This window comes from Carcharodon carcharias, chromosome 7 (assembly GCF_017639515.1).
Source record: "Carcharodon carcharias isolate sCarCar2 chromosome 7, sCarCar2.pri, whole genome shotgun sequence".
NCBI lineage: Eukaryota > Metazoa > Chordata > Chondrichthyes > Lamniformes > Lamnidae > Carcharodon > Carcharodon carcharias.
The window spans coordinates 20,382,454-20,406,145 of record NC_054473.1 but is presented as its reverse complement, the minus strand read 5'-3'; the positions used below and the strand labels follow the sequence as shown (position 1 = coordinate 20,406,145).

The window sequence follows — 23,692 nt, the reverse complement described above, 5'->3', positions numbered from 1 at the left end:
ATTTCTTCTCATCTCAGTCCTAAATGGCCAACCCCTTATCCTGAGATTATGATCTCTAGTTCTAGATTCTCCAGCTAAGGCAAATGGCTGTTAGCATCTTCCCTGTCAAGCCCTCTAAGAATTTTATGGGCAGAATACCCTTGACACGCCCGAGCGTAAAATGATGCACGATGACGCTGGGCATGCGCCCTGAAGTCATCGCGTAGTCTTGCAATATTTCGTTCGTGGGCATGCGCCAGGGTCGGCTGCACACCGGCCGATAAGACAGGGGGGAGAGGGGTGGATGGGAGTGGGGGGGGTGGGGAGGCGGGGACAGGATGTTGGAAAAGAGGAGTGAGCGGAGGGGGGGAACAGGAGGGGGGGTCAAGGGGTGGTCAGGAGAAGAGGGGTCAAGGAGGGAACAGAGGGGCTGGGAGGGGGAGGAGTAGATGGGGAGGGAGAGGAAGGGATGGGGGAGGGCCAAGGCGGGGATGGGGAGTGCAAGGGGGGTGCGGGAGGGCGATGGAGGAGACGGGAATGAGGGAGTCCAAGGTCTGTGCCTCAGGGAGATTGAAGCAGTCTTTCATGCACAAAGATTGCGCTAGGCCCGCTCTCCCTCCGCCCCCCACCTGCACAGGCAGTGCTCAGCTCTGCCATTCGTGATCCACGCAGGGCAGGCCTTAATTGGCCCACCCACATGAAATCACGGTGCAGAGCCAATCGCGGGCGGCGGTCAGTTTCCCGAATGCCTCTGCCCACCCCCGCTGAGCACCCCCACCAAGGGCAAAATCCTGCTCTATGTATTTCAGTGAGACCATCTCTCATTCCTCTAAGCAACAGAGCATGCAGGCCCATTCTACTCAATGGTAATGTCACGTGCAAATTTTCGGGCATGACGCTAAGTCCTTTACAGTACATGACATTACCAAAAGGTAGCAGGTGATAGCTACTTAACACTGGACTTTAATAAACAATCATTCCTATAAAAAGTTCAATTAGCTTCAATTCCAAAGTTTGTTTCATTTGTCTATCAATCAGCTCAGGTTTGTTGTTAGTTGAGTGGGGCTGTACTCCATCAAGTTTCTCAACTCTTCTTTCAAATCTGTTCTCTCTCTCTAACAATGTGCCTGATCACTCTGATTTGCTCTTCCCTTTATAGCAAGTTTGACTGTTATACTCTCTCCCTCCATCTTCCCAAGAGATGCTTATTTGTGACAGAAACATGTACTAAATTTGAAGTGAATCTGAAACTTGAATACCAGATTTATTCTGAGCTGCTTCTAGAGTAAACCTGAATAGAAATGGAAGCATGATTGAAAATGCTGCTCACCTTATAATTCCATAGTGCATCACAATCATCACCAAGGCCCTCTTGCACATACTCAATGCATTTAGGATTTCAGTTTAAGGTGTAAAGGTGGTCCTGATATCAGACCTGCTGCAGAATAAATGGAATTTTGTGTTTACAGTACATGTTGCTTTCTAATCTCCTGCAGGGATTGGCTGTCCTGGTATTGTTCTGTATCCTTAGTGAAGAAGTTCAGGAAGCCTGGAAGTTGGCTTGCCTTGGGAAAAGAAACCAGGGTGATGATACAACACGAGCACCTCAGCTCTCGGTAAATATAACTTAACTGTTAAATAGTGGGCCTATTCCAGTAACTGGAAATTATGTTAAAATTGTAAAGTATTTTTCATTTTCTGCTGGTGCACCTCTGATGTGTAGCATTTATTTTCTGTTTGACTAATCATTCCTGAGGGCAGATACCCCTTCCCCTATTTTCTCCTTTCATATGTATCAATGGACCAGCTGGCCAATAAGGTGAGTGTGATAAGCTACGACAAAACCATTTTCAAAATCACTGTTAACCCACATCTAGAAGACATGTGGCAGTGGTCCAGATTTTCTCTCTCCTTCACTTGCTGTCTCTATATACAATATGGCTGGGTCAAGGAATAACAAATGAGTGAGGCTTTGAACCTGCATAACATTAGTTTTTATTACTTTTTCAAATGTAACATTTATATTTGTTATTTCCTTATACTGAAACAAAACATGTGATTAGCCAGACTGATTGCATATGTGACTCAGCTAGTTTCTCTTGGAAACGAGTTGTTGTCAGTGGGTAAATAACACTCAGTTAAGATGTTACAAAGCCTGCACAAAAAGGACATATGCTGTCATTCTTTCATCATTATATTCCACATCTCCAACTTTGCTGCTTCAATTAGTCAATTGGGAAATTAAGTACAGCATATTGAACTGACATGTTATTTCTGGGGAAACAATTCTCCTGAGACTGGGAACTAACTGCAACAATAATAAAAGACATATTCTGTTGTTCCATTGTCTTGTATATAAGGGTACTAACATACCAGGGTTATTGGTAAAGTAACCCTAACATTGTTGTCAAATTGCTGGACCAGCATCCAGTCCTGGATCAGTCATAAGTGCTTCAAGCTCAACTTTGGAAAGATCAAAGCTATTATCTTCAGCCGTCACCACAAGCTCCAATCTCTTGCATGGACTCCATTCCTCCTCTCTCACCACAGGTTCTGGCTGAACCAGATTGTCAGTGGTGGTGGCATTCTGTTACACCCTGAGTTGAAAATCCAATTCTTTATTCTCTCCCTTACAAAGACTGCATACTTCCAACTCCGTAGCATCATCTGCCTCCAACTGTACTTTAACCCATCCGCTGCCAAAACCGTCATACACACCTCAGTCACCTCTGGATTCAGTTACTCAAATGCTGTTCTCCCTGGCCTCCTTCCATCCACTGACTGACATTGATTCCCAATCTCTCGGGTTCTTATCCTTGTTGTTAATTCCCTCTATGTCCTCGTCCCTCCCTAATTCTGTAACCTGCTTCCCTTCGGGTTCCCCAAACCCAGCCCAAAACCCTGACCTCTGAGTTTACCTGTTGTACATCACCTCTCCCTTCAACCCACCATAACCTTCAGCTGACTGGGTCAAGCTTTCTGGATTTCCCCTCCACCACTTTCAGGTCACCTCCCTGCCTCCCCCACCCCACTTTAGAACCTGTTTAAAACCTGAACTTTCAACCTAGCCTTCAATCACCCTTCTCAACCTTTCATGGCATGGTATCCATTTTCCAAAAACCTATCCATGAAGTGTCTTGAGATGCTTTCTATGTCAAAGGTGCTAAGTCCTTATTGTATTAAGAGGTGAGTAATGATTGTGGTTGAATGAACAATAGCACCAGTGTGATATAACCTGAATATGTTACATACGTGCAGGATGTATTCTCTCTCCTTGGTAATACCTGCAAGTATCTTATTAATTGGACAATCTAAATGACTTTACAAGTTTGTATTACCCTCTTCCCTAGTAACCGGTTTCAATTCAACTGCAGGTTGTTTGCAACATTGATTTGGTTGGAATGTACAGCCAATGGTTACAAATGGTAGAGTTGTCCTGAATTCTTTTGGAAAACACCAAGGCACAAGACAAACATTATAAATGGCTACTACTCGTCAGGAATTGTTTTTGTCTCAAATATAAACCTGGAAGTCATGAAGTAAGGAAGATAAATATACTAAAAAGAAGCAGGTTACATTTTTCTATTCTGTTGATGTAGTGGGTTGCATTTGTGTTGACAAATAATGCAAGGGCCATAATGGAAATCAGCCTTCCACTGAAAAGTTCAATTTCAAAATTTCAAAATTGATCTTTGTGTTTGTGTTACACCATCTTCCTTGGGTGCCAAGCATTTTGTTCATAAAAATTAAGTATATACCAACATGACTATCCCATAACAGAGTACGTATAGTGTATAAACAAGAGCAGGATTGTTGAACTGAAATTTTATAATGAGGGTGGATTGTATAACAGACTTAAATTGGCATTTTACCTGAGTTTGCTACAATGTTCAAAGGATTCTGGATGTTTCATTTGAATTCCCCTATTTACCTGTGAATTCCATTAATTTGCAGGGACACTAATTTCCTACCTATGAGGCACTAATGTGTAGACAATATTTCTTCATATGATCTTAGGGCTCCCACCCATACAATAACACATCACTGTTTGAGGAGAGCGGACTGCATCGGATAACACTTGGAACATCAACAATCTCATCAGTAAGCACTGCCCGATCTGCACGGACTCACTCCAGCCAGCCTGGGTATCTCAGGTATGCCACCAGGAAATAGCCATTAGAGAAAGCTACATCATGCTTTTACACTGGGGAATACAGAAGCCTTTAAGTAGAGTTCTATCATGGAAAGAATTAAGTCAGCAGAAATGTAAATTGCACTTGTCTGACAATTTCGAAACAAAAAGAATGGACCCCATATTCAGACTGGCAATACTGTGACCCAGTTACCATCAAGTGGAAATTGCAATTTGGGCAGTAAGGGTACTTTTAGCTGCTGCCCCTTATATTTTAATAACGCACCAGCACAAGGGTGCTAATGCCTGTAAGAGTCACAAGCAAAGACAGCCATGTGATTGAGATATCAGAAACGTAAGTTGCTCACTTTCTGTATCCAATGCAAGAAGGGAGCCCAGAAGAAACAAGCTTTAGATCCTGGAGTCAGTCCCTCTCCAATCTTCTGTAGCGAGAAGCAGGCAGTAGAGTTTTAGAGGCATGGCAGGTTAGAGATGGAGGCATCTGGCCACTGTTTTTGGACTACATTAAGAAGCTCTGAATTTGGGGGCTATTAGCACTTAAAGTAGTTGTAATTCCACATCAATTCCAGGAACGAGGTCAAGTTGGGGAGTGCCATCTAAATCCTTCGGTGTTATCTTGCAACGCATTCCACCTGGTTTGTTATCCCATGTGTGTTTTTTTCTCCTCAGGGTGTTGACATCTTCTTGCTAGAGTACAATTTTACAGGTGCTGCGGTACTCGCCATGCGGTCATTTTTTGACAAGAAGTTGCACAACAACTGTGTCCAAATCTGTTCTCACCCAGTGGGCATGCACTCACTTCTAGCACAAGGAAATGGATTACTTTTCCTTCTTGAACCAGTGAACAAATTGTGCACTCCCAGCTCAAGTTTGGCAGAGGCCACAACGTAATTCAGAGCTTCCGAAAAATATACAAATGCTAAGCTTAAGGAAAACCGTCTTTCACGGTGCCTTTTTCGATCTGAATTTCAATTTAGGTTCCAAATGTGAAAGTTCGGTTTTGAAAAGACACACTGAAACTTATTTTCATTGCGTATTCTTCTCAATGATCCTTTTCCTTTTTGCTTTCCACAGAGAAAATTTGCTGGCACGACAGGGCTCAGCCCTGGATCAAACCTTATTGGGTCACACTGGGCCCACTGACATAGACGTTGCGATGTTTCATCGACCACAAGATGCAGGTGGAGGAGGAGGTGAGGTTATTACAAAATGTCGCTGTGTGTCAATGGAAACATTTAACTTAATCTCCCTTTGTGACATTAGTTTATTTTCAAATACATTTTTTTTCCTCAACAGGTTTCATATTTGCGCCACATTGATTACTGCTGATCTGTGGGGGTTTCTATGACTTAGGCTTAATTGCTCACTTTGGCAGATAGCAGTGTCAGCTTTTCCTCATTATAGTCATCAGCAGGGCACCAGGTCATGTTTAACAAAATACAAACCTTAAAATAAAGAATTCTCATTCAGTCCGTCAAACCGCTCCTTTCCTGTGCCCCACACAGTCGATCTCACCATTGACTCTACCCAGATGTTTCTTTTATGTGATGCGAGTGTCGCTGGCTAGGCCAGCATTTGTTGCCCATCCTGAATTGCCCTTGACAAGGTGGTGGTGAGCCACTTTCATGAACCGCTGCAGTCCATATGATGCAGGTACACCCACAGTGCTGCTGGAAAGGGAGTTCCAGGATCATGATCCAGCAATAGTGAAGGAACGTCGATATATTTCCAAGTCAGGATGGTGTGTGGCTTGGAGGGGAACTTGCAGGTGGTGGTGCTGCCATGCATCTGTTGTCCTTCTGCCTCACTCGTCAATGTTACACAGGTTTATTGACTGTTTGGCCAACCACAGTAGGCAGGTAGGGGAGCAGCTGAGTTTTTTAGAAAAAGGATAACTGGAGAGGAAATTCAGCCCCTTCATTTGACACTGTACATTAACATTGATATCTATGCAGACAATATCTGGAACAAGTACCTTATTTAGTCCAGAGTATTTTCTCTGATGTTATTACATGCAGTTGGAAGCAAACCTGTAAACAAAGCAATACCAGTGTTGGCTTTAAGAGGCACTAAGAATCCGCTTGAGAGGGATTTCTCATAGAACCTTCAATGATTTGGGTGCTGATGGAAATGAATTAAAACGGTGGCCACTGACATGGCTTCTTGGGTTTGGTTTGCTATTTTGTGTCTGACTGAAGGAAGGCTGACCTGTCAATCCAAACGTATAGATGAAAAGCACTTCCCCAGGGAAGGTAGCAGTTAGAGCAGCAAAGTGTTTTGCTCCAACTGATCATTCTTGACCTTTGAGCAGTTGAGTAACCATAGAGCTGTCTTTGCTGAATTCACCCAGGCCATAAAAGGGGCAGGTTCAGCATGAAGGGCAGAGGTCTCCGTGCCTACGGTTGCATCTTTAATAAAAGTATATGTACAGTATATACTTGAAAATTGCATAACAGTGGCCATCTGTTGCAGAACAAATTTATACCTGGCTCCAACATGGCAGCTTTGAAGTATAGTTTTCATTGCAGGTATATTCCTGTCTGTTGTAGAAACTGAGCCATATCCAATGGTATATATAAACATACAGATTAGGAGCAGGTGTAGGCTATTTGGCCCCTCAAGCCTGCTCCGCTATTGGATAAGATCATGGTTGGTCTGATTGTGGCTTCAGCACCACTTTCCTGTCTTCCTCCTATAACCTTTGACTCCTTTGTTAATCAAGAATCTATCTAACTCAACCTTAAAAATATTCAAAACAAAAACAGAATTACCTGGAAAAACTCAGCAGGTCTGGCAGCATCGGCAGAGAAGAAAAGAGTTGACGTTTCGAGTCCTCATGACCCTTCAGCAGGCTCATGAGGACTCAAAACGTCAACTCTTTTCTTCTCCGCCGATGCTGCCAGACCTGCTGAATTTTTCCAGGTAATCTTGTTTTGGATTTCCAGCATCCGCAGTTTTTTGTTTTTATCTCTTAAAAATATTCATTGACCCTGCCTCCACTGCTCTCTGGGAAAGGGACCCTCTGAGAGAAAAAAATTCTCATCATCTTTAAACATGAGCAAAAGAGCTGAACTCCAGAGGTGAGGTGAGAGCAACTGTCCTTGGCATCAAAGAGCCCTAACAAAATTGGAGTCAATGGGAATCAGGGGCAAAACACTCCACTGGCTTGAGGCATACCTAACACAAAGGCAGATGGTTCTGGTTGTTGGAGGTCAATCATCTCTGTCCCAGGACATCACTGCAGAAGTTCCTAAGGAAAGTGTCCTAGGCCTGACCATCTTCAGCTCCTTCATCATTGACCTTACTTCCATCATAAGGTCAGAAGTGGGGATGTTCGCTGATGATTGCACAATATTCAGCAGCATTCGTGACTCCTCAGATACTGAAGCTGTCCATGTCCAAATGCAGCAAGACCTGGACAACATTCAGGCTTGGGCTGACAAGTAACAAGTAACATTTGCTCTACACAAGTGCTAGGCAATGACCTCCAACAAGAGAGAATTTAGCCATCGCCCCTTGACATTTAATGGCATTACAATTGCTGAATCCCCCGCTGTCAACATCCTGGGAGTTACCATTGACCAGAAACTGAACTGGACTAGCCATATAAATACTGTGGCTACAAGAGCAGGTCAGAGGCTAGAAATCCTGTGATGACTAACTCACTTCCTGACTCCCCAAAGCCAGTCCACCATTTACAAGGCCCAAGTCAGGAGTGTGATGGAATACTCTCCACTTGCCTGGATGAGTGCAGCTCCAACAACACTCAAGAAGCTTGACACCATCAAGGACAAAACAACCGCAAACATGCAATCCCCCTACCACCGACGCACAGTGGCAGCCGTGTGTACCATCTGCACTGCAGGAACTCACCAAGCCTCCTTAGTTTGCATCTTCTAAACCCACGACCACAATCATCTAGAAGGACAAGCAGACAGTTGGGAACACCACCACATGGAAGTTCCCCTCCAAGCCACTCACCATCCTGACTTGGAAATATATCACCATTCCTTCACTGTCACTGTGTCAACATCCTATAACTCCCTCACTAACAGCACTGCGGGTGTACCTACACCACATGGATTGCAGCGGTTCAAGAAGGCAGCTCACCACCACCTTCTCAATGGCAGCTAGGGATGGCAGCAACCCCCACATCCTATGAATGAATGAAAAAATACCCTCTCAACATTCATTTTGTTAAGTCCCCTCAGGATCTTACATGTTTCAATAAGATCACCTCTCATTCTTCTAAACTCCAACAGATACAGGCCCTCCCCTCATAAGTTAACTCCTTCGTCCCAGCAATTAATCAAGTGAACCTTCTTGGAACTGCTTCTAATACAGTTATATACTTTTTCAAATAAGGAGACTAATACTTTAAGCAATACTCCAGATGTAGTGTCACCAACGCCCTGTGCAACTGTAGCAAAACTTCCCTATTTTTATACATTTTCCCACATAATACTCCATCTGCCAATTTTTAAAAAAACCTTTATGTTCAGCTGAGTATCAGTTGAGCAAGGGCAGTGACCTGGCAGGCTAAACACCGTACAGATTCATGTTAAATGAGATGCTCATAAGTGAACCTACAGTGGTAGTTTCAGCTGTGGCTTAGTTACTGGTACTTTTACTTATGATTCAGAAGGTTCCATGACTAAAGTCCACACCAGCATTTAAGCAGAAAAATCAAGGCTGACACTCCGATGAAGTACTGAGAGAGAAACAAAAACAGAAAATGCTGGAAAAACTCAGCAGGTCTAACGGAATCTGTGGAGAGAAAAACAAAGTTAACGTTTCAAGTCCATGTGACTCTTCTTCAGAGCTAAAGAGAAGTAAAAATGGGTGAAATTTATGCTGTTTAAGGGGAGTGGAGCAAGTGAAGCTGGATAGAAGGCCACTGGATAGACAGGTGGGGGCAAAGGAGAGATTGACAAAGATGTCATGAACAAAAGGACAAAGGGGGTGTTAATGGTAGTGGTAAGGGCTAAAGGAGGTGCTGATAGTGGCATTAAGGTAAGAAAGCAGAATGTGATAATAGCAGGACACGGGTAAGCACTGTGAAAAGAACAACATGAACAAGTGACAGATGGCCCTTGGGGGCAGGGTGAGGGGAGGGGATGGTGGCAGGGAGAGAGGAACAGAGTTGTTTCAGGTCGATGACTTTTCATCAGATTTATAATGTTGGCCAAAAACAAGCTGTAAATTTATGACCATAAAGTATGAAACTGTTCATTTACTCACAGTAAAAACAGGAACAGCCATTCGGGTTGATCAATATTAAACAGGTTGAGGAATTAACATTAACAGCATTGCATGTTGAATTTTTAAACAAGTTTTATTGACTCCATCTACACACCTGCAATCAACTGCATGCATCATTCTCTTGCTAAGACCAGTTAGCAACCCTCTGTGAAGATTGTTCTCGAATTGTCACAGGAAAAGTATGCAACTAGAATGAAAGCGCCATGTGTACCACCTGCTATAGCTTTTCCAGTGTTGCCCTATAGAGAACAAGTATTAAAGAAGCCTGATACAAAAACAAAATGCTGCACATGCTGGAATCCTGAAATAAAAACAGAAAATGCTGGAAATACCCAGCAGGTCAGGCAGCATCTGTGGCCAGAAAGAGTTAACGTTTCAGGTCGATGATGACCCTTCATCAGAACGTTTCATATGTTTTGACGAAGGATCATTATTCATCTGAAACATTAACTCTATTTCTCTGCAAAGATGCTGCCTGACCTGCTGAGCATTTCCAGCATTTTCTGTTATTATTTCTTAAAGAAACATGACCTTAGTAGAGCTGATGTTAGGTAGCAAGGGCATGGAAACAAAATTATATCAACATTAAGTGGGTGATGCGACTCAGGATTTCAAAGGCCATCTGCCTCCAAAGCACATTATTAAAAATTCATTCTTTGAATATGAGCATTGCTGTCAAAACAGGCTTTTAGCCCCCGCCCCTAGTTGTCTACTGTGTGGCTTGTTAGCCAGAGTGCAGCTAAGACCCGACCACAGTGTTGTGGGACTGAAGTCACAGACCAGATTGGTAAAGATAGCAGATTTCCTTCCATAAAGAATATAAGTGAAGCAGTTGGGTTTTTAAACAACAAACTGACAGCTACATGTCACTTTTACTGGTAACAAATTTGTACTTTCAGATTTTTCAAACTGTATTCAAATTCTCAAATTTCCATGATAGGCTTTGAACTGATGTTCTCTGGATTATTAGTCCAGATTACTACTCCAGTAGCACATAACTATTAAAGTAAGGGGAGTGAAACCCACTTGAGTAGATCATTTCGCACCTGTTCTGCTTTAGCAGTAGTCTAGGCAGCAGTTAAACTCAACACCCTGTTTCCAAGAGTCTAGGAATGAATTATAGAATCAAAGAAACTTACGGTACAGAAGGAGGCCATTTGATCCATTGTGTCCACACCAGCTGAAAAGGAGCTATTTTATTTAATCCCACTTTCTGGTTCTTGTTCCAAAGCCTTCTAAGTTACGGTACTTTAAATGTGAACTTTTTAAATGTGAATTGACTATTCACAGATGACTCATTCACATTATTAATATGATGTTAAAGTAAATGATTACTGTTAGCATTAAAATAGCGGATAAGGAAAGATACGTGGATGCATCTATTAAGAATTCATCCACTTATGTCGCCAGCAATAATTTCTAGGTCATGGGGGTAAGGAAACTGAAACTTGTTCTGTAGTCCTCAACAGCATACCCCTTGCCTTACTGGTGAGCTAAAACAAATTCTCCTGTCTAGTCTTTAATCTTGAATGATTTTTGTCATTCCTGTGCACAGACCAGGATTCCGACACTGATAGTGATCTGTCACTGGATGAGGAGCGTAGCCTTTCTTTAGCATCGTCAGAGAGCGAGGAGAATGAACGATATCGAGGGCGGTTTCCACGCCGATTTAAAGGGGCAGCAAACAGTGAACGGCTGCTTACTAACCCCCTGCACACAACCCCTAAAGGTGAGTAGAAAATGGCAAAGGAAAGCACAATGCTTTGTTGGATTTAACACAAATACCGTGAATTTTAGCTGGAAAGATGGATTAGAAGAGAAACACTCCCTTTTGATAGAGGAGATGATGTTCTCCTTTCTGTCATGGGCATTTTATCACAACACTGCCATTTAACCTCAGGCTTGCAATAAAATACAACTCTGACAGATGAAATCTCGATCTTGTTTCTCTGTAAAATTGGGTAAGGAAACAACCTTTTTAACTTTGAGACCTATGTTAGAATCAATACAACTTTCACACTAGAGCATTTAACTCTGCATGTCTGTGTCCATGAAAGTGACTTTGGTCTTGCACTGAAACAACTAGGAAAGCCAGGGTCCAAGCTGATTCTGATTAAACCAAAAACAGATAATGCAGGAAAAACTCAGCAGGTCTGACAGCATCTGTGGAGAGAGAAACAGGGTAAACGTTTCGAGTCTGTATAATCCTTCAGAGCTAAAGAGGAGTAGAAATGTGATGAAACTTGTACTATTTAAGCGGGGTGGAGCAGGTGAAGCTGGATAGAAGGCCAGCATTAAGTGTGGGCTAAGGCGAGATTGACAACGATGTTGTGGACAAAAAGACAAAGGGAGTGTTAATGGTAGTAGTAAGGGCTGAAGAAGGTGCTGTTTTGGTATAACGATAAGAAAGGAGAATCCGTTATTAATTGTCTCTCCTGTTATTGTCAATCTCTCCTTAGCCCCACCATCTATCGCTGGCCTTCTATCCAGCTTCACCTGCTCTACCCCCCTTAAACAGTATAAGTTTCATCACATTTCTACTCTTTAGCTCTGAAGAAGGATTATACAGACTCGAAACTTTAACTCTGCTTCTCTCTCCACAAATGCTGTCAGACCCGCTGGGCAGGGTTTTCCAGTGATCGGGTGGGAGCAGCCGGGAAACGGCCAGCCGCCCGTGATCGGCCCACCGCCTGCGATTTCATGCTGGCTGGCCAATTAATAGGCAGGCAACGTGAAAGGCACGCTGAGAAGCTCAGCGCTGCCAGGGTGGGAGGAGGGCAAGCGCTAAAGTCTGCGCATGCATGGGGGAGCGTGCACTGACAGCTCCCTGAAGGCACAGAGCTGCCAAAGGGAGCTGAAGAATTGTGGAGACAAAAACAAAGATTTAAAAAATGAGAGAAACATGTCTCCACATGTGACGCAGTCACAGGAACAGGGACATATTAAAAATGTGTACAAATTTTTTTTTTTTTAACTACTACCGGAAACCTCACCCCACTCATAAAAATCAAAACGCCACCTTGCCAATTCGCCCGCCCACCAACTGTAAGATTGGACGGGCAGCAAAAAATACCTTTCATTTATTTTCTTAAGGCCCTTGAAAGGCCTCTTGTCGGTGGGCGCGCTGCCAACTGAAATATCGCGCAAGTGCGCAATGACGTCGGGACGCTCGCCTGGCATTATCACACGGTATTTTACACCTGATTGGGTCAGGCATGCACCCGCCCGTGGGATGTAACACCCTGCCCGCTGAGCTTTTCCAGCACTTTATTTTTATTTCAGATTTCCAGCATCCGCAGTCTTTTGCTTTTATCTTATTCTGTTTGAAACTTGATTGAGACTCCCCTGAGTGCGCGGTTTCACACCACTTTGGATTCACACTAGACATGATATCAAACCAATGCAAGATCAAATCTGCATTACTCCCTATGGATTTTGGGCACTTACAAACTGACCGAACCTCAGTGTCGAGCACAGGATCTTTCTCCACTTGACTTCCTAAATATTTAAGCGTTTAACTGTTGGGATCAAATTCTACATCACCTGTATCCAGGCTGGTACACAATTCTAAAACAAGACTTGCAGTTCCATCTGGGCAGCCTGTGTAAATCCAGGTCTCCTGGAAGCTGAACTGTTTTAGTACAATCTCAAGCTGCTGCTTGTTGCCAAGATCTACATCTATAGTTTAGTCCTAATTGCACAGAGAAGTCACATGATGTTTGGTTTCAGGAATAGATGTGTCTCAATGAGATTTGTAGCGGATATGAATGGTCCTGCATTGATAGGCGTAGAAAGGAACTTGGGCAAAAAATTATCTAGTCCAAGTAAAGTTATTGAAAACTTGATTAATACAGTGCTAAATATATATAGTATCAGATCCTGCCATCTTCGCCTCCCCATTTGATACCATAATGTTTTATCTCAGTTATATCATGAGCAGCGGTCCCAATTAAAGTTGCAAGCCTGGGACATCATTAAATTCTGCATAAAGCACCTGCTAGACTGCAGTTCTAAACCATAAAGCATAGTAAGCAGTAGCAGTTGTGAAACATCAGTAGTTGTACAGATACTGCCATTCCTGTGACCTGTGGCTATTGTGTTGCCTGGAGTGCAATACAAGAGGAAAACTGCAGAAGGAGAAGCACACCTCACCCCACCCCCTTAAGGGAGCCGCTCTAATTTTCTAAGATAAAGGCAAAATGCTGCAGAGCTGGAAATCTGAAACAAAAACAAAAAACGCCGAAAAAACTCAGCAGGCTTGACAGCATCTGCGGAGAGAAAGACAGAGTTAACGTTTCAAGTCCGCGTGGCTCTTCTTTGGAGCTGCTCGAAATGTTTTATGGACTCAAAACGTTAGCTCTGTCTTTCTCTCCACAAATGCTGTCAGACCTGCTGAGCTTTTCCAGCGTTTTTTATTTTTGTTTCTCTCTAATTTTCTGTTGGTTAAATGAATGGATGGAAAATTAGGCTGTTTCCCCTTACAATGGCGTGGTCCTACCCACCTGGTTTTCTTGTTTTCAATGTGCCCAGACCACCCAATAACGCCAGACATTGGAACAAGAAAATCTGATCATGTTTTACATTTGGATTTATGTAGGAACTTAAATAAGCATAGTTATGCTTGAAGACTAGAATAATTAGTTGTTTTTGACAGAAATTCATCGAGATTAAAAATAGAATTGTCACTATCCAATAAAGGTTAGGAGCAACAGTTTGCTGCTCTCTGCTTCTGGAGGAACTAACTACTATTGTCCTTTAAGATTAAAGCAAAATACTGAGGATGCTGGAAAACTCAGCAGGTCTGACAGCATCTGCGGAGAGGAACACAGTCAACGTTTCGAGTCTGTCTGACTCTTCATCAGAACCAAAGAAATCTAGAAATGTGGTGAAATATAAACTGGTAGAGGGGGTGGGATTTCTATATTTTTTTGATTCTGATGAAGAGTCATATGGACTCGAAACATTGACTGTGTTCCTCTGCAGATGCTGTCAGACCTGCTGAGTTTTTCCAGCTATTTTTGTTTTTGTACTATTGTCCTTTCTTTGGTTTCAGTAGTAGCTGAATACATTGGGTGTATAATAAAGAATATAATTTTCTAAATACACATGAGCAGCTGATTAATCACTCACATCCCCCCTTTGTAAATGCTAATCTGTTAATTGTTCATCTGAGCAGATGCATTTAGAACCTCATTATTCACTCGCTGGTGTACGCAGTGTTTTGAATGTCTCAACACCCTCATAAGTGCTCCTATTACCGGAATGTAAAACAGCTCTTGTAAATAAATTATGGTAACCTGTATGGGGCCTCTTGAGAAAAGAAATTATACCCTGCAGGTCTTATTGCACAAACGTTTAACATGTTTGGATCAAATTCGTATGTGGACATTAGCCGTGAGCAGGTTTGGGCTCAATGGTCTAATACCTACTGAGATGAACTCGACTTATGCATGAAGAATAACTACTTGGACCAACTACCGAAGGCCACTGGAACCTGTGCCGCAGCTGGATTCAGAGCATTCGGTGGAGTTGGATGAATCAAAAGCAACAGGAAAAATATAGGCTGCCAAGTTACAGCCAATTTGGCAGTGTGGACTAACCCACTGGTTGGTAGATTGGGACTATTCAAATGTATTTCACTTCATTACCTTGCAGCCAACAGGGAAAGCACACATTCATCCTATTGTCTGTGCTGGATTCAAATCCTGGCCAAAGAGATATAGAAAAGGAACTTTTATACAAAGAGAATTTTAATATAGTTATATTAAGCATACCTCGTAATATCACAGTCTGAAATTATTCATAGTTGATATAAATGATGTATTTGTGCAAGTTCCGGATCTAGTTCTCAGCAATGAAGTAGAACAGGTGGCGTGATTTTCAGTAGGAGAACATCTGGGGAATAGTGATCATGAAATAATTACGTTAAAAGTAGCAATGAAAAGAGACAAAGGAAAATCAAAGGTGAAAATATCTGACTGAGAGGTCATTTCCCCTGGCTGGGGAATCTAGAACACGGCACAGTCTTAGTTTAAGAGGACAATCATTTAGGACTGAGATGAGAAATTTCCACTCAAAGCATTGTGAATCTTTAGAATTCTGCACCCCATCATTGAATATATTTAAGGCTAGACAGATAGACCAAAAACCTGTCTACCAGGGTTATGGAGTACAGGTGGGAAAGTAGAGTTGAAGTCCAAGATCAGCCATTCTGGTATTGAATGGAGGAGTATGCTTGACAGGCCAGATAGGAGGCCAACTCCTCCTATTTCTTATATTCAATGGGGACGATTTCTCACTATCTACTCTGCTTAGAACCCTCATGATTTTGAACACCTCCATCAAATCTCCTCTCAACTTAGTCTTCTTTAAGGCAAACTGCCCCAGTTTCTCCAATAGATCCACATAACTAAATTCCCTTATCCCTGGAACCCGTTTCATAAATTTTTTCTATGCCCTCTCTAATGCCTAAATGTTGTGACCAGAATTGCCCAGAATTTCAAGTTAAGGTTGAACGAGTATTTTATGAATGTTCAGAAAACCTTCATTGTTTATGTAATTTGTGACCCCGTTTATAAAGCCCAATATCCTGCTTATTTTAATAACCACTTTCTTAACTTGCATTGTTGCCTTCAATGATGTGTGCAGGTATCCCCCAGGTTCTGCACCCCCTGCACCCCCTTTAGCATTGTATACTTTATCTTATATCACCTCTCCTCATTCTTCCTGCCAAAATATATAATCTTACACTTCTCTACATTAAATTTCATCTGCCACTTTTCTGTCTATAACAGCAGCCTGTCTGTGCTTTCTTGAAGTCTATCACTATCCTCCTTACAGTTGTGATAAATGCCTAGTTCATGCTTCATAGTGATATTTTAGAGGTAATTTTTAGTTCTGGGAAGATTAAAATCAAACTGTAGAAAATGGGATAAATGCAACTAAAGCAGCTTGAAGACTATTACATTTAAAAGGCTGGGGCTATGTTGACCTGAGGGGTTAACAGCTAGAAAAGCAAGATCATAAAAGATCAGGTGAGCTTACTTAGCTGGAGAATTGGAGACAAAGGGCAGAATTTTGTCCTTGGATGGCAGGCAGGCCCCACCGGCTCGGTGGTGGGCAGACAGCCGACCCCCACCATAGCGGGGCCCACCGCCATTTTGAGTGGGCGGGCCAATTAAGGCCCACCCAGCAGCCTGCCCAACAGGAAGTGCTACGCGCTTCCTGTGGTGGGGGGGGCGGGGGGATCCCCAACTGTCAAAGTGCGAAAGTGCGCACTGCTCCCTGAGGCAAAGTCCTGTCTCAGGGAGAACGCTGACAGGTAAGAAAAGTCGAAAAATGGAAAAATTTAAAAATTATTAACATGTCCCCCTCGTGTGACAATGTCTTTAATTATCTTAATCAGCCTCTCAATGGCCTCAATTAGCCATTAGCAGGTCGGTGGGCAGACCGCTGATTTCACTGTCCATCGCCTTCCTAAAAATTTAAATGGACCAGGATGACGTCGGGGGTTCCTCCTGGTGTCATCCAGCGTCATTTTCCCGTCGGCGCGCAGGCCCCGCCCCCAAATCGCGGACGGGAAAATTCAGGCCAAAGTGTCTACACTGCTCGCAAAGAAATGCAGCGCAGACATTTGTTTTATTTTGGGAGTTACAGCTGCAGTTAGTTTAAAAGCATTCAGTGAGCCCTGGAAGGCTGCTTCATGATGGAGATGGGTGGAATTTAAAATAGTTCTAGAGCTTCATTTTAGCTGTGGGTTTGCTGGGGGAGATTGCGTTCTGCAGCAGGGGAAAAGGATATGCCGAAAAGGTTCTGCTGTTTGCAGGCTCAAGGCAGCAAAAGTGTTGCTGTTTGCTGGCCCTGTCTAGTTCGGGCTCAGGTGATGTCCCAGGAGCCGTTTGACGCTCTGTCCTGTTAGGGCTCAGAAGAAGCCTTGGGAAGCTGAGAAGGTGGCAGGAGATCACTGGCTTGAGGGCTGGGGCTCAGAAGAAGGTCAGGGAGCCATTTATAGCTTTGTGTAGTTGAGGAGATTGGAGCTTCATGAAATCCAGCGGCAGTGCCAGCCCAGTGAAGCTAGCCGGCTATTAGAAAGCTGAATTTGTGCAAGAGGCTGGAGTGCAGACTTGGACATCCAGAGGAACAGAGTCACGGGAGACAAGATTGAAACCCTGGAAGATGGGCAGTTGTTGAGGCAGTCTGAGTGAGAGTGGCTTTGAGGGAATTTGGAGGCTTTATCTTTGAAAGTGAAAAGTTTGGAGTCCCTCATGAGGGAGACAGAGTTTAAACGAGATTGGTTGACTCTCAACGTTTACTGATGTCTGGGTGGGTTGTTGAGAAATCCGTGTAATCTGCCTTGATCAGATCTGCTACTTATTGTGCACTGTGGTGTTCGACTACAGTTTGCCTGTTAATTCACACGCACCTCATATTAACCCTGAATGTTAGAGTAAAAGGTAGAGATTATAAATAGTTTTATCTTTCTGACCTTGCACGGTAAAGTTTATTTTTGTTTGTTCAAAGCCCATAGAACCTTTATTCTCTTAGCAAGTGTCTTGAATCTCAAACTTTGTCCACTTTAAACAAAATGTTATTGATCCCTGACTGTATCATAACAAAAACTTGGGGCCCTGGTGGTCAAGGATCATAACACAGTTTACAATACTTCCAAGTTTTGTGTCATCTGCATATTTTGAAATTGTGCCCTGCACACTCTAGTTTGGGTCATTAATATCAATCAAGAAAAGCCGTGATCCGAGTATTGGCTCACAAGGAATTCTGCTATATACCTTCCTCCAGTCTAAGAAACAACCGTTCATCGCTACTCTTTGTTTCTTGTCACTGCCAGTTTTGTATTAATGCCGCCACTGTCCTTTTTATTCCATGGGCTTTAACTTTGTTGACAAGAGTGTGAGGCACTTTACCAAGCATTTTTTTGCAAGTCAATGTTCACCACATCATCAGCATTACCCTCATCAACCGTCTCTGTTCATTCATTCATTCATTTATATGTGCTGTTCCTAAAGGCAGTTCCTTGACTCGTTGACTGCTGATGCTTCATCCGGAGCTGTTTTCTTCACAGTTTTTGTCAACAGTGGTTTGTAATTCCACTCTCGGGCAGGGCAAGGAAGCAGGTTCTAATGTCTACCTCAGCCAGAATGGGAATCAAGCCTATGATGTTGGAGTTATTCTGAACCACATCTCATTAAAACCAGATCCTATTACACTCAATCAACTTGAACACAAGTTGCCTTAAGTACAATTTGCCTTTAACAAATCCATGCTAGCTTTCCCTAATTAATCTGCGTTTGTCCAAGTGATTGGCCATTTTGTTCCAGATTATTATTTTTAAAGCTTTCCCACCACCAATGTTAAACTGAAGGGCCTTATCTTTACATCCCTTTTTGAACAAGGGGTAACATTTGCAATTCTCTGGCACCGCCTCTATATCTAAAGGGAATTGGAAGATTATGCCAGCATCTCCACAATTTATACTTTTTCCCTCAGAATCCTGGGATGCCTCTCATCCAGTCCTGGATAAGTGTAACTGGCCTTTCTAATACCTCCTCCTTATCAATTTTGAGCCCATCCAATGTTTCAACTAGCTCCTCTTTCACTATGATTTCAAAGGCATCTTCCCTCTTGGTAAAGAGAGATACAAAGTATTCATTTAGTACCTCAGCCTTGCCCTCTGTCTCCATGCAAAAATCCCCTTTTTGAATCCTAATTGGCCTCACCAGTTCATTTACTACCTGATTCTATTTATATGTTTATTGAAAACTTCTGGATTCCTTTTTATGTTGGCTGCCAATCCCTTTTCATACTGCCTCTTTGTTTCTCTTATTGTTTTCATTTTCCATATTCAGCCTGATTTTAACTTGTATTGTCAATCTGAAATCTGTCATAGGCACTCTTTTTCTGCTTCATCTTGCTCTCTTTTCCCTTTTGTCATCCAAGGAGCCCTGGCTTGTTTGTCTTACCATTCCCCTACCTCAGAATGTACCTCAACTATATCCGAGCCATCTCCTTTTTAAATGTAGTCATTGTCCCGTTATGGTTCAGCTGCCAACCTTTGATTCTAATTTACCTGGGCCAAATAATTGCTTAGCTATAACCTGCTCACTGATGCCCAGTTTGGGTTCTGCCAGGGCCACTCAGCTCCTGACCTCAGTACAGCCTTGGTTCAAACGTGGAAAAAAGAGCTGAACTCCTGAGGTGAGGTGAGAGTGACTGCCCTTGACATCAAGGCAGCATTTGACCGAGTGTGACATCACGGAGCCCTAGCAAAACTGGAGTCAATGGGAATTAGGGGGAAAACTCTCCACTGGTTGGAGTCATACTTAGCACAAAGAAAGATGGTTGTAGTTGTTGGAGGTCAGTCATCTCAGCTCCAGGACAGCACCGCAGGAGTTCTTCAGAGTAGTGTCTTCAGCCCAACCATCTTCAGCTGCTTCATCAATGACCTTTCTTCCATCATAAGGTCAGAAGTGGGGATGTTCACTGATGATTGCACAATTCGCGACTCCTCAGATACTGAAGCAGTCCATATCCAAATGCAGCACGACCTGGACAATATCCAGGCTTGGGCTGACAAGTGGCAAGTAACATTCACGCCATGCAAATATCATGCAATAACTATCTCCAACAAGAGAGAATCCAACTAATTGCTCCTTGATGTTCAATGGCATTACCATCACTGAATCCCCCACTGTCAACACCCTCGGGGTTATCATTGACCAGGAACTGAACTGGACTAGCCATATAAATACTGTGGCAGCAAGAGCTGGTCAGAGGCTTGGAATCATGCAATGAGTAACTCACCTCCTCACTCCCCAAAGCCTGTCCGCCATCTACAAGGCACAAATCAGGAGAAATGGAATACTCCTCATTTGCCTGGATGAGTGCACCCCCCACAACGTCAAGGACGAAGTAACCTGCTTGATTGGCACCACATCCACAAACATTCACTCCCTCCACCACAGACACACAATAGCAGCGATGTGTACCATCTAGAAGATGCACTGCAGGAATTCACCAAGGCCCCTTAGACAGTACCTTTCAAACCCCACTACCATCTAGAAAGATAAGGGCAGCAGATAGATGGGAACACCACCACCTGGAAGTCCACCACCCACACCCCCCCCCCCCCCCCACCCCCCACACCACCCAAGTCACTCACCATCTTGACTTGGAAATATATCGCCATTCCTTCACTGTCGCTGGGTCAAAACCTCCCTAACAGCACTGTGGGTGTACCTGCACCACAGGGACTGCAGTGGCTCAAGAAGGAAGCTCACCACCACCTTCTCAAGAGCAACTAGGGATGGGCAATAAAAGCTAGACCAGCCATCGAAGTCTACATCCCGTGAATAAATAATAATACAAATTTGTTCTTATCCCACTGAAACTAGTCATCCCCCAATTAATTATTTTTTTCTGGATTGCTTTTGTCCTTTTCCATAGTGAACCTAAACTTTATGGTACTGTGATGATTGTCCCCCAGATGTTTCCCTGATGCTTGCTTCACTTGACCCGCCACATTCCTCAGAACCAGCTACAGCAATGCCCCCTTCCTCATTGGGTCCAAAACACTGACCTAGAAATTCCCCTGAACACACTTAAGAAACTTTTTGCCATTTACACTTTTTTTAATACACTTTCATGTGATGTGGGCATCACTGGCTGGACCGTAGTTATTGCACACCACTAACTAACCTTGAAAAGGTGGTGATGAAACCAGCTTCTTAAACCATCTCGGTCCATGTGGTGTAGGTACACCCACAGTGCTCTTAGGAAGGAAGTTCCATGATTTTGGCTCAGTGACAGTGAAGAAACGGTGGCTATATAGTTAGAAATCAGGATGGTATGTAGGTTGGAGGGAAACTTGCAGGTGGCGGTGTTCCCATGTGCTCTGCTTGGCGGTAGAGGTCGTGGATTTGGAAGGTGCTGTTGAAGGAGCTTTGCTGAGTTACTACAGTGCATCTTGTAGATTGTACACACTGCTGCCAATGTGCGACAGTGGTGGAAGTGGTGAATTGTTAAGGTAGTGGATGGGGTGCCAATCAAGCAGACTGCTTTGTCCTGGATGGCGTTGAGCTTCTTAAATGGATGCTGCACTCATCCAGGCAAGTGGAGAGTATTCCATCACACTCCTGACTTTTGCCTTGTAGCTGGTGGGCAGGGGCAGGCTTTGGGGATTAAGCAGGTGAGTTACTTGCCACAGAATTCCCAGTCTCTGCCTGCTGTTGTAACCACAGTATTTATTATGCTGGTCCAGTTCTGTTTCTGTTCAATGGCAACCCCCAGGATGTTGATAGTGGGTGTTTCAGTGAGGTTAATGCCATTGAACGTCAAGCGGTGATGGTTGGATTCTCTCTTGTTGAAGATGGTCATTGCCTAGCACTTGTGTGGCACAAATGTAACTTGCCACTTATCGGCCCAAGTCTGAATATTGTCCAGGTCTTGCTGAATATGGACACGGACTTATTTCAGCATCTGAGAAGTCTTGAATGATACTGAACATTGTGCAATCATCAGGAAACATCCTCACTTCCGACCTTATGATGGAGGGAAGGTCATTGGTGAAGCAGCTGAAGATGGTTGGGCCTAGGATGGTACCTTGAGGAACTCCACTCCTGCAATGATGTTCTGGAATTGAGATGATTGACCTCTAACAACCACAACTATCTTCCTTTGTGCTAGGTATGGCACCAACCGATTGAGAGTTTTCCCCCTGATTCCCATTGACTCCGGCTTTGCTAGGTCACATTTGGTCAAATGCTGCCTTGATATCAAGGGCAGTCACTCTCGCCTCACCTCACTTCTGGAGTTCAACTCTTTTGTCCATTTTTGGACCCACATTGTAATGAGGTCAGGAGCTGAGTGGCCCTGGCGGAACCCAAACTGAACATCACTGAACAGGTTTTTTGTGAGTAAGTGTCACTTGATAACACTGTCGATGACCCCTTCCATCACTTTGCTGTTGATCGAGAGTAGACTGATGGAGCAGTCATTGTCCAGGTTAAATTTGTCCTGCTTTGTGTGTACATGACATACCTGGGCAATTTTCCACATTGTAGGGTAGATGCCAGTGTTGTAGCTGTACTGGCACAGCTTGGCTGGGTGTGCAGCTGGTTCTGGAGCACAAGTCTTCAGTACAATTGCTAGAATGTTGTCAGGGCCCGTAGCCTTTGCAGTATCCAGTGCCTTTAGCCACTTCTTGATATCATGTGGAGTGAATTGGATTCGCTGAAGACTGGCATCTGTGATGGGGACCACAGTAGGTGGTTAGACTCTATCTAATTAGAGCTGGTCATTGCCTGCACTTATGTGACCTGAACCTGAATGTTACATGCCACTTATTAGCCCAAGTCTCAATGTTGCCCAGGTCTTGCTGTGTGCAAACACAGATTGCTTGAGTATCTGAGGACTTGCGAATGGAGCCAAGCAGTGTGCAATCTGCAGTATGCTTACAAATTCTGATCTTTTTTAAAAGGAACGTTATTGATGAAGATGGTTGGTCCTAGGCCACTGTCTTGAGGAACTCCTGAAATGACATCTTGGGGCTAAAATTATTGGCCTCCAGCACCACAACCATCTTCAGTTGAGCTAGGTATGACTCCAGGCAGTGCAGAGTTTTCCTGCAATTCCCATTGACTTCAGTTTTGTTAGGGTCATACTCAGTCAAATACTGCGTTATAAAGGACAAACACTCTTACCTTGCCAATGGAAGTGAGCTCTTTTGTCCATATTTGGATCAAGGCCAAAAGGCCTGGAACCAAGTGGTCTTGGCAGGAACTGAACTATGTATTGGTGAGCAAGCTATTGCAAATAAATGCTGCTTGATAGCACTAATGATGACAACCTCTATCATTTTTCTGATGATTAAGAGCAAACTAATGAGGCAGTAGTTGGCCAAATTGGCGTTGTCTACCTGTGCAATTTTCTACTTTATCGAGCAGTTGCCAGTCTTGTAGCTGCACTGGAACAGCTTGGTTTTGAGGTGCAGCTGGTTCTGAAGCATGGGTCTTCAATTTGTGATGCCCATATAGCGTTTGCTGTATCCAATGCACTCAGCCATTTCTTGATATTGTATGGAGTGAATTGATTTGGCTGAAGACAGACTTATGACATGGTGGAGGCAGAGATGAATAATTCATTTGGCACTTCTGGCTAATTGTGTTTGCACATGTGTTAGCCTTGTCTTTTGCACTCACATACTGGTCTCTGCCATTCTTGAGGATACAAATGTCTGTGGACTCTCCTCCTCCTCCTCCTCCTCCTCCTCCTCCAGTTAGTTAC

General features: G+C 43.5%; 1 protein-coding gene across 1 annotated transcript in view; it reads left to right on the top strand.

Annotated features, from left to right (window-relative positions):
- The window catches only part of LOC121279976 (cadherin EGF LAG seven-pass G-type receptor 3-like), a 642,224-nt gene that overhangs the window by 483,775 nt on the left and 134,757 nt on the right, over positions 1 to 23,692 (top strand). Inside the window, exons 29-32 of the mRNA XM_041191598.1 lie at positions 1,476 to 1,595; positions 3,997 to 4,133; positions 5,207 to 5,313; positions 10,950 to 11,123. Of these exons, the coding sequence (XP_041047532.1) occupies positions 1,476 to 1,595; positions 3,997 to 4,133; positions 5,207 to 5,313; positions 10,950 to 11,123 (538 nt within the window). The remainder of the gene's footprint in view (positions 1 to 1,475; positions 1,596 to 3,996; positions 4,134 to 5,206; positions 5,314 to 10,949; positions 11,124 to 23,692) is intronic.